Source organism: Procambarus clarkii, chromosome 18 (genome assembly GCF_040958095.1).
Source record: "Procambarus clarkii isolate CNS0578487 chromosome 18, FALCON_Pclarkii_2.0, whole genome shotgun sequence".
Classification (NCBI taxonomy): domain Eukaryota; kingdom Metazoa; phylum Arthropoda; class Malacostraca; order Decapoda; family Cambaridae; genus Procambarus; species Procambarus clarkii.
In genome coordinates, this window is record NC_091167.1 from 28856012 (window position 1) to 28868114 (window position 12103).

The window sequence follows — 12103 nt, forward strand, 5'->3', positions numbered from 1 at the left end:
ATATACATACATATATATATATATATATATATATATATATATATATATATATATATATATATATATATATATATATATATATATATATATATGTGTGTGTGTGTGTGTTCCCTTCGGGAATCATTAATTTCAAAATGAATATATAAACCATTGATATAACAAACATTTTGTTTCAGATTCCTTACTTTAAAAAGCATGACGTTTCGAATACTTCTCGTATTCATCATAAGATCTAAAAGAAAAACAGAACTCACAATAAAATAACTAGTAAACAAAGAACTCATACTGAACAAAATTATCTATCAGAAGAAAAGAGATATCAAATAACACTGGTTATAAAACAAAACACTTAAGCTTACTTGAAGTGATCAAAGAGAATAAAACTAAATATCACATGGATAAGAAAAGCTAATTTAAAAAATAATAATAAAAAAACTAATTAAACAAACCACAAATTTTAACTTACGTGAAGTAATCAAACGAAGTGTAACTAGATAATTAACATATGAACAATCAACGCTGTTACAACACTTGCGATAATGATGACACACTTAGAAAATTTGATAAATTACACACAGATAATCAACGCTAATACAATACTTATAATAATAACTACACACTTACAAAAAATGTATATAAAACACAAGCAGAATAGAAAACAATTGTAAAATACTCGCCACAACCTTATAGAAAACATAAATATCAAACAAAACTTAACACTAAAAATGTATTGTACGTTTTAATTAAACAATTTTAACAATATACAATATAAACACTTGAAACAAGTAAAAAGAGACAAATCATGGTAGACTAAAGCAAAAATTAAAAACACCCGCATGAACTATAAATCAAAATACAAGGCCTACTGTGCATTATACAGTGTACAATTGAACAGCCGAAAGGTTGTTATTTAACAACAACAATAACAACCTTTCAGCTGTTCAATTGTACACTGTATAATGCACAGTAGGCCTTTTATTTTGATTTATAGTTCATGCGGGTGTTTTAATTTTTGCTTTAGTCTACCATGATTTGTCTCTTTTTACTTGTTTCAAGTGTTTATATTGTATATTGTTAAACTTGTTTAATTAAAACGTACAATACATTTTTAGTGTTAAGTTTTGTTTGATATTTATGTTTTCTATAAGGTTGTGGCGAGTATTTTACAATTGTTTTCTATTCTGCTTGTGTTTTATATACATTTTTTGTAAGTGTGTAGTTATTATTATAAGTATTGTATTAGCGTTGATTATCTATGTGTAATTTATCAAATTTTGTAAGTGTGTCATCATTATCGCAAGTGTTGTAACAGCGTTGATTGTTCATATGTTAATTATCTAGTTACACTTCGTTTGATTACTTCACGTAAGTTAAAATTTGTGGTTTGCTTAATTAGTTTTGTATTATTATTTTTTAAATTAGCTTTTCTTATCCATGTGATATTTAGTTTCTCTTTGATCACTTCAAGTAAGCTTAAGTGTTTTGTTTTATAACCAGTGTTATTTGATATCTCTTTTCTTCTGATAGATAATTTTGTTCAGTATGAGTTCTTTGTTTACTAGTTATTTTATTGTGAGTTCTGTTTTTCTTTTAGATCTTATGATGAATACGAGAAGTATTCGAAACGTCATGCTTTTTAAAGTAAGGAATCTGAAACAAAATGTTTGTTATATCAATGGTTTATATATATATATATATATATATATATATATATATATATATATATATATATATATATATATATATATATTATATATATATTATATATATATAAACTGAAAACTCACACCCCAGAAGTGACTCGAACCCATACTGCCAGGAGCACTATGCAACTGGTGTACAGGGCACCTTATCCACTCGACCATCACGACCGGACAAAAGCTGATGGTAGCCTAGGCTATTTCCCCATCAGTCCGCCGGCACTCTGATGGTAATCTTGGGCATAGTATTTTATCAAATCACCTCATTCTTTGGGGCACACGTGAGGAACACAAATGTATGCCTGGGGACCATTCAGGCTTGTTCGCATATATATATATATATATATATATATATATATATATATATATATATATATATATATATATATATATATATGTAATATATATATATATTATTAAATAATTTCGGTAATAACCTTATTAAAATACTTTCGTTGTGTTTTCAGGTTTTTCTCAATTAACATCTAATATTTTAACAATAATATTACATTCACATTAAGTTTGAAATGTTAGAATGATGCTTAAAAATCACAGTAGGAGACACTGGAAGATGTGTTTTCCAAATCCTGGTATTTTAGCCTGCTCCTCACACTGTAGTCATGAGAGCATGATACCATGTGTCAGCCAGTCATCACTATATTGGCGAAAGTGACGCTGTATTCTACGAGATCATGATACATCCCGCTTATCACCATATAACTACATTTTCCCTCACAGTGGTCATAGCCCAAGAGCAGCAGCACTATGATATTAAGTCACTGTTTTTCTCAGGCATAATTTTATTTCTCAAGGCATTACAACACTCTAGTAATCACTATATTTAACGCATTTCTACATTTCTTCAAGGCAATACTAAATTCCTTTAATTGCCACTACATTAAGGCGACATTACATTTCTGAGTTGCTATGCCCTTTACATCACCGTATTCCGTGTATCACCACGTAAATACTATATTCAAAGGCGTCACTATGTATATAGTCCTCATAAATTACTAGTCATTAACAAGCTCTTTCATATCTCAAGTTATCAACATAGTTAACATTCTCTTTGGTCTAGCACTGTCACTTGGCAGTAGTGATGGCAGGGCGGCCTGCCATCTTGGGGGGTTGCCATGGGTTATAGCAGCAGTTACATCTGGCACACTGGGTCTCGCCCTCTGGCGCTAGTTGCCCTCAGGATCTGCCATTAAGGGCTTACTGACACTGAAGGCTGATAAGGGGATAGGTGGTAATCAAGTGGTTGACTGTGGGCAACCAGGTGGCCTCCATGTGGTAGGTAATGATACCTAAATGGCTGGCACCCAGTTATCTGGGAGAGGGCTAAGTGGTAGCTGGAAGAGTGTCGTTGGAGGCCTCAACCTGGACGAATCTTGGATCTCTCCGCCAGGGTCTACAAAAACGCATCTCGTTGTGCCTAATGCGCAGTATCCTGGCCAGGTTTTGTGGCTTGTAGCGTCGTACGTAGCTGCCCCTGCTGAGTACCAGGCGCACCTCGCGGCCTCGGGTGACCTCCGTCACCCCCATAACCAGGTACGAGCGGCCATGCCGCAGAAGAGGGCAGTGACAAGGGTTGGTGACCCAGAGGAACTCCTTGTGGAGCAGGGGGACCGTGTTCTTGTAGGACTGGTGGACCAGGACCTCGTACCGTCGCTCCCCGCCCACCGCCTCGCTGTTCAACACCTCCACCCGCGACACTGTGGGCAAAACGGATAGTTACTGACGTGCATTTTATATGTATCTTATGAACACACACATCTACAACAGGAACACTGGGGGAATTATTGTGTCAATGGCTCTTGCCTACTTATATATTAATTCTATCCTGATGTGTAATTACCACACTACAAAGCGTAATTAATAATTTTTTCCTTTAACTCTTTAATTATCTTCTGCGCCAGGTATGTAAGCCTGTTCTTGATTAATTTTTGAGGCTAGCTAAGAGACTGACAGGCTCCACGAAAAGTGTAAATAGCAGAGTGTAATATACTTAAGAGAGCGTAGACAGGTAGACTAGAAATACTGTATTGTCACAATTTATCATTCTTTTTAACGCCTGTCAAAGTTTCAATGTATAGCATGAAGAATAGACTTGACGTCGGCCCGAGTGGAACAGTAAATGTTAACCCACACATTAGACAGATGAGGGATGCCGACATTCCGAGACAACTAATACAATGTTAAGGGTCTAGTCTCGACTCAGCCATACAGTAGTCACACGAAATGGTCCTCGAGAGTCAGTTTAGTGCCTCTCCTGTATCATGTGTGTAAGGGCGCTCAAGGTACTCTATTCTGAACCGAGTTCTGTGACAGCTTAATTTTCCCTCAAGTTAGGGCGCCAACCTTAGTGCCACCTACGTTACCTTCTCATGGAAACATTCTATGAATGAAAAGTATCTTTGAGAATACCTGTTGTATGTCTCAGCCAACAAAGACGCCAGAGTATTCTATGACAAAATTATACAGGGAAGGGGGGGGGGGGGGGAAGGAATGGAATGGAACTATCAGGAGAATGCGCCAGGCCATTATGACTATATAGCACTAGGAAGGGGAGTCAGGATAAGGATTTGGGATGGGACGGGGGGAAGGAATAGTGCCCAACCACTTGGACGGTCGGGGATTGAACGCCGACCTGCATGAAGCGAGACCGTCGCTCTACCGTCCAGCCCAAGTGATTGGACGAGGGGGGGGGGAAATGTAATTCTTTGAGGAGGGATGGGGGGGGGGTGTTGGTTAGGTGATTAATTACCCTAAATGATTGAGTATAGCAACTGCCTCAATATTTTGCTAAGCAGTATACCCAAACCATCTTGACAGGTGTGTTGTTATGACTGCAGGAAAGCCTCAAGGCAGCAATATGGCGATACTTCGGCTGCCACTCTACAACAGAACACATATGGTCGTTAACGGAGACTTTAAAGCAACAGGAAACCTCAATGGTGGATGAGGCTGACCGTCGCCTCGCTCTCACCTCTACTGTCTACCTTAATTACAAGGTGTTCTGCTTGGCACGGATGCACAAAATGGAAATGATTATGTAAATAATTGTTTGTATACAATTTTCAGCCTTTTATGCCTTTACCTTTCAGCCCCAATTTTATAAGGGGCCTCGTAGCCTGGTGGATAGCGCGCAGGACTCGTAATTCTGTGGCGTGGGTTCGATTCCCGCACGAGGCAGAAACAAATGGGCAAAGTTTCTTTCACCTGTTTCCTAGCAGTTAATAGGTACCTGGGAGTTAGTCAGCTGTCACGGGCTGCTTCCTGGGGGTGGAGGCCTGGTCGAGGACCGGGCCGCGGGGACACTAAAGCCCCGAAATCATCTCAAGATAACCTCAAGATATTATGTTCATTGTTATTTGAACTTCCCCTAATATATATATATATATATATATATATATATATATATATATATATATATATATATATATATATATATATATATATATATATATATATATATATTGGTTTATTTTTATTTGAATGACGTAGAGGCGAAGTGTGCCAGTAATGCAGTAGGAGGAGACGTGTCCCCCCAAAAATGGATCAGGTGATCCATTGGCAAGGTGATACAGTCTTGGCGAATGTTTCACCTTGTGTAGAGGGAAGTAATGTCAGTTTAACAGAAAACTGGGCGGGAACAATAACAGAATATTGATGTTAAATGTGGTACAGCAAATGCCAGTTCGGAGAGGTGCGTGGTTGTGATGAGTTGTGTTTGTGTGTGTGTGATAACAATCCACTAACATCACCTCGCAGCACTTTGGTGAAGAAAGTGATGGTGGAGCCAGACTCCAGCAATCACTGAAAGTTGCGCCAACTTGGTGGCGCAACTTTCCATCATCGAACCATCGCTCTCTGGTGGCCTGCCAACAAGTGGCAGGCCACCAGAGAGCGATGGTGGCCCTCGGGTAAATTCAGGTGTGACCATCAGACACTCGACTAGTGCCCCACGGCCACACAAGGCTGGGTTAGGTGTGGTAGCGGCCCTTACTTACAATACCAGTATTGTCACTCACCAAAGTTACTTGTGCAGAACATCTGTTTAGTTTGATGTCTTGGCTTCTCACATGGTTGACAGGTGTCAGGCATGACTGGCTTCGTACTGCCTCCCTTTCCCTTCTTCCTTTCTCCCTTGCCTGACTTCTCTTTTCTTTCCTTCCCTTTTTTGCCCCGGTGACTCTTTTGTTTTTTCCCCTTTTTGCTCTTTCTAACTTTCTGGGCCTTACTCTTGCTTGGCTTGATTGGTTTGTGGCGCCGCTGCGACGTGTCGTGCACCTCATTGTCTGAGCGGCGGGGCACTGGGGGTCCCTGAGGCGGCCGCTGGCCTGCAGGTAGCCGATGGTCCACGTTGATTCTGGCCAGTACAGCTGGTCGTGGTGTCGTTGTGGTAGTGGTGGTCGTGGTGGTGGTGGTGGAAGAGGTGTTGGAGGTTGTGAGGGTAGTGTCCGAGGTGGTGGTGGTGGTGGAGACGGGGGTGGGAGCAGCCGCTGTTGACACCTGGGAGTTCGAGGTCCAGTACTCGTAGTGGATGCCTGGGTTGTGTTCCCGCAGCAGCACCTGAGGTGGGAGACACACACAGGTATTACCACGTGATGCCCTTCATGCACAGTGAGGGTAAAGCCCACAAGGACACACAAGTGTCTGTATTAACATCTATGTAACTATTGCTAAGGTACTCAATGAAATTAAATTTAACTTAGAGAGGTATCTAAGAGTGCCTCCTGAGGCACTCTTCCGGTCATTTCCCCAGAGGCACCTCCAGGTCATGTCCCCAGAGGCACTCTAGGAGACATGACCCACCAAATGTCTCCTAGACATTAAATCCACCAAATAAACTAAAATGCCTCGCGATAATCCCCATTATAGTTCCTTTATCTAGCAATATTCCCAAGTTGAACCCTAATCCTAGGATTAGTTTCACAAGTTCTTACTTTTGTTAGGTAAGATTTTTTTCAAAATTGCCATCACTCCTCTCCTGCGTCTTTAGAGTGTCTTGGCTCCCGCTTCCCATCATATCTACCTACGAAAGTTAGAATCTGTTGGCTCATATTAAACCTGTCACAATTACATCCTTCTCACACATATGCCTTTCCAATTTATTCTTGAAAGATGTTAAACTGCCCGTCCTGATAATGACAGTTATCAACTCATTCAACTCACCCACACCACTATTTTCAAACCGGTACTTCCATCTAGCCTTGCTAGTGTACACAGTACCCATCCCAGCACCGTACTCACCGTCCAGAGTGGTGGCAGAGAACATACCATTAAGGTGAGGTCCTCGGAGGTGGGTCCCAGAGTGCTCAGGTTCTCGGAGTCGTCCTCGGCTCTGCTGTAGATGAAGGACGTGCCTCCCGCCTCCACCTCACCAGGCCAGTCGATCAACCAATCACCGTTCAGCATGTACTTGGTACCCGCCTTCAGAGCTGCCGAACGGCACCATAAGGTAAACACATACTCAGACGTATTCACGAACGTAAATAAGGGCCGGGCTTAATGGAGCCGCATGTAAATACAAGGATTGGCTGTCAGTTGTAAAGGATTGTTGCAATTGATTGAGTCACCTTGAACAAATTCTATGGCTGTTAGCGTGTGGTGGAGTTAGTGCCATCATGAGGAAAGCATGGTAGCAACCCTGGAAACACAAACCGAAACTGTCTCTATTTTCCGCTTGTTACAACTTGTAATAAAATTGTTACATCTTGGCTTAACGTGTTTATGACGCATTAGAACGTTGTTACAACTTGATATATTGGTTGTTATAACTGGTTAGGAGGTGTTAAAACGTATTCGAACGTTATAGCAACGTCATAGTTTCGGTGTGTGTTTGGCGGGAAGTCCTATAGGGACAGCTCAGGTAATGGGGTGGGCCCACGGGCGAGAGGGTCTGGCTCCTATCACTCTTGGAGCCAGACCTCCACCTCATGGTAGTGTGACCTGAATCTTGCACAATGTGACTGAGAATTTGTGGATCCGAGAAAGGAAGAGGAGGCGCGGAGGAGAAGAAAGAGAGATTGGAAGACATACAGGGAGCACAGAACCCAGGTGAACCAAAACATACGTAAAAGGGAGAGGAATAAATACATAGGAACCTGAAGAAAAGCAGAGAAGCAGTACGAGGACGATATCGCCTCCAAGGCCAAGGATCAACCTAAACTGCCGTGTAGACTTATAAGGAGAAAAATATGGGAAAGGCATAAAGTGGTCAGGCTTACACAAAGGAACCGGGACCACACAAACACACACACACACACACACACACACACACACACACACACACACACACACACACACACACACACACACACACACACACACACATATGATAGAGCCCAGTAGGCTCAGGAACCTGTACACCTGTTGATTGACGGTTGAGAGGCGGGACCAAAGAGCCAGAGCTCAACCCCCGCAAGCACAATTAGATGAGTACACAAATACACTTACCTAGGAAATTTGGGGAGGCGTCTCTAACCCTGACGTTGGTGGCGCCTCTGGGGATGTGGGCGACCTCGTAGTACCCGAAGCTCCCTGTGGGGAAGTCACACCATATTGAAGGCCCAGACCCAGGCGTGGCAGGGTGCGGCAGGGTGAGAGAGTATGTGGCAGGGGCGTGACAGGGTTGTAGGAGGATGTGAAACGGTGTGACAGGGGGGTGTGGGAGGGTGTGAAAGGGGCGTGGAAGGGTGTGACAGGAGTGTAGGAGGGTGTGATATGGTGTATTAGGGTGTGGAAGGGTGTGCAAGGGGTGGAGGAGGGTGTGGAAGAATGTGACAAGGGTGGAGGAGGGTGTCGAAGGGTGTGACAGGGTGTATTAAGGGTGTGGCAGGGTGTGACAGGGGTCATGGAATGGTGTGGGAGAGCGGGTTGGACCTGACCAGGTTATGCACAGTTGTAGCCAGCTTGTGTAGCAACAACAATGAGGTTGTAAACAAACGTTATTTACAACTGAGGTTGTAAACATACACCTGCCAGGAGCCAGCCTGGGTGTCACACACACACTCGCAGACAATCCACTAATGCATCAGATCTGGTATATCGTAAATGTTTTAACTAATAAATTGAGCTGACTCAGTTTGCAATACTAAGAATAATGCACACAGTTTATGTATATGTATATTATATATATATATATATGACACCCTATATGCCAACTGGCTCTTCATAAGAGTGACCTATACATGTAGCACTGCCTCATACACTTGTCTGGCTCAGTGTATGAAAGCATGCGTGTTGGTAAACAAGAGCTGGGTCTTGATTGTGGGGCTTCAACACAGGTAAATGAACTTAGCTGTCAGCGGTGGGCGTGCGTACTCACTTGGGCGTGCGGCGCGGGCGTGGGCGAGGGCGGACGGCTGGTCGGCGGCGGGCAGGTCGGTGTGGAAGACGCCCACATGGTGGGTGCAGGTGTCGTTGTGTCCTCCACACACGCGACACATGTCCTCTCTGGCGCCGCCGCCAAGACGACCGTCGCACGACAGCCGCTGCGGAGGATGGGACAGGATATAGCGGTTATACTCCCGTGCGTCGCGCCGCTGCCATAGGGGGCAGGATATAGCGGTTATACTCCCGTGCGTCGCGCCGCTGCCATAGGGGGCAGGATATAGCGGTTCAAGTTCAAGTATGTTTATTGAGACAAGAAAGAAATACATCTCAAAGGGATAGAGTAGCTTAGGCTATTTCTAACCCCCGATATAGCGGTCATACCTGCGTGGCGCCGCTGTCATATGACATCAACTTTGACCCAAGAATTCCTGAAGCATGTGGAGTGAGTTCTGGGGATGCGGCCCCCGACCTGGGGGCGCGCCTCGCCATCATACACAAGACTGATGATAAATACAGCAGCTCACTCCTTGTATGATCAATGGTCGTCCTTATCAACATATTATTTAAATGTTCCTGATGTATCTCGCCGTCCAGGTAGTGTACACACTCATCATGAAGGAAGGTAGTAATAAGATTGCTCTTCAAGACACTCATATTTGAAACCATTGCCGCCTCTGAAAAACTTATCATCCCACCAACATTTTGTCTACATTAACTATTTATTCCAATGGTGACTAGAACGCACAACACCAGTTTGTAGGTGTTTTAGAAATAACACAGATCATCTGTGTCGGGTTAAACAACTTACAGTTGTTTAAGTGTTTACACAAACTACATAAACAGCTACACTACAACTTGCTACCCGTTCACTAACACTGGAGTAATTTTCTGTGATTCAAAGTCTGCTACTGAACTCCTGAAGCACTTTAAAATTTATCGTGCTCGATAAACAGCAAAAACCTCAAACTAAGAATCGTAAGTAACGTGCTCTCAAGAGACAATAATGGGTTGAGAACCCCCTTGTATAAATACCATCTCCCACAAATATATCTCACCATAATGACACAGACATGGCAGCCACATTAGCACGCAACAAAGATCTACAACTTGGCATCCCGCGTAAGATTATATATCTCCAAACATTGGGGTCTGACAGGAGGTAAACAATCTCCCAGAGGTCTGAAAGCGCTAGTATAAACATTGATGATTTGTTTACACCTCATACTGTGGGCCCCCATGAAATGTTTACTAAAAAGTTTGTGGTAGTAGCTACCAGGGGGACGCTACGAGGACCAGGTGAGGCTACGAGGACCAGGTGAGGCTACGAGCACCAGGTGAGGCTACGGGCACCAGGTGAGGCTACGAGCACCAGGTGAGGCTACGAGCACCAGGTGAGGCTACGAGGACCAGGTGAGGCTACGAGGACCAGGTGAGGCTACGAGGACCAGGTGAGGCTACAAGGACCAGGTGAGGCTACGAGGACCAGGTAAGGCTACGAGGACCAGGTGAGGCTACGAGCACCAGGTGAGGCTACGAGCACCAGGTAAGGCTACGAGGACCAGGTGAGGCTACGAGGACCAGGTGAAGCTACGAGTACCAGGTAAGGCTACGAGGACCAGGTGAGGCTACGAGCACCAGGTAAGGCTACGAGGACCAGGTGAGGCTACGAGCACCAGGTGAGGCTACAGGTGGCGCCCATCTCGCAAACCTGAGCACTCACTCCACCCGCACACTCCGTGAGCAGGAAGAGAGTCGTAACCTTACACACAACATTATTGGTTGTACCGTCATTATAGACCCTTCAGACCTGCCGGCGTGAGGTACCCGGAGCCTTGCAATTACTTTATCAACGCTCCTGTTGTTTAGGCTATCTTCATAATGCATCCCAAGTTTGCAAGTGCAACCTGTTCACGTGCGCCCTTGTCCATCCTGCGAGATGGGGTGGGGCTTTAGGGGAGTTCCAGGGATGAACGTACGCTTAATTATGATCACAGTGACGCTAAAAGAGGACGACAGCGGCGGTGGAATACTCACCAGACAGCGGCCGTTGACACACAGGCCGTCCTGAGAGAGGTCCGTCCTGCAGTGAGTGCCGTCCGTGACCTTGCCGAAGGTGTAGACGATGCCCTCCCCTTCGCCCTCACACACCAAGGCACAGGGGTTGATGCCTCCTGCACCACCGCCACCATGAAACACAAGGAAGTACATTGTACAGTCATCTTCGCCACCCCGCCTGTGTCGGGTTACTCTCCCACCCTCACACTTGGTGGGTCACTCTCTCTACTGTGTCTTCCACTACATCAACCACTCTCTCACTACCCTAAACCTTCACTCACTAATTCTTCAGTGGAGACGTCTTCAGAGTCTGGTAAGAAATCGACAATAATCTGTAAGGCCTCTAGGCTTGTGGTAGATGGTGTACACTCGTATAATGTTGTTACATGACGCCCAGTGACTGCTACCTAACACAACGGAGGTTCAGGGTCACGGAGGAATGTGACAGTAAGGATGTATATTATAAACTGAAGAATATAATACACGCGATTATATTCTTTCATCAGGAATTCTCTCACTCTACTGAAGGTATCTCTCACTATCTTTATGGCATCCTTGGCTATCCTCAATACATGCCTCACACTCTCCCTTAAGTATTACATATAAAGATACCTGGAACACACAGATAAGTACCTCACTGTCAAGGTCTCTCATAATCTTCAAGTTCTCATTATCCACTAGACATCTATATCTCATTATACAGACGATACAGTCATTATTCTCAGCGTCTCCTGCTGGCGTCGAGGCGTTGCCGCTCACCTTGCGCATAGGGCACCCAGTTGTTGACGAGTCTGCCGAAGACGCGCCTGTTGTTGTAGTGCCGGCACTGTGCCGCCCTGAAGGAGAGGGCGGAGACCTGGCCGGGCGGGCAGGGGGCCGCCCCACACACCCCGTACTCCAGACTCTGCCCACTGCACTGGTCGTGGCTCGTCCGGATCCCCGACCCAGGCATCACTCTGTGTGTGTATGTGCAGGTTACTGATACTCCTGCTGCTTGGCGGGATAGT

General features: G+C 44.3%; 1 protein-coding gene across 2 annotated transcripts in view; it reads right to left on the minus strand.

Moving 5' to 3' along the window:
* Positions 1 to 2482: 2482 nt before the first annotated feature.
* The window catches only part of LOC123754361 (ADAMTS-like protein 5), a 116108-nt gene continuing 106487 nt past the window's right edge, over positions 2483 to 12103 (minus strand). For both annotated transcript variants that reach the window (XM_045736703.2, XM_045736702.2), the window contains exons 5-11: positions 11856 to 12052; positions 11076 to 11212; positions 9034 to 9199; positions 8163 to 8246; positions 6984 to 7144; positions 5735 to 6275; positions 2483 to 3415 (exon numbers count right to left, since the gene is read on the minus strand). In XM_045736703.2, the coding sequence (XP_045592659.1) occupies positions 3042 to 3415; positions 5735 to 6275; positions 6984 to 7144; positions 8163 to 8246; positions 9034 to 9199; positions 11076 to 11212; positions 11856 to 12052 (1660 nt within the window). In that variant the 3' untranslated portion in view covers positions 2483 to 3041. The remainder of the gene's footprint in view (positions 3416 to 5734; positions 6276 to 6983; positions 7145 to 8162; positions 8247 to 9033; positions 9200 to 11075; positions 11213 to 11855; positions 12053 to 12103) is intronic.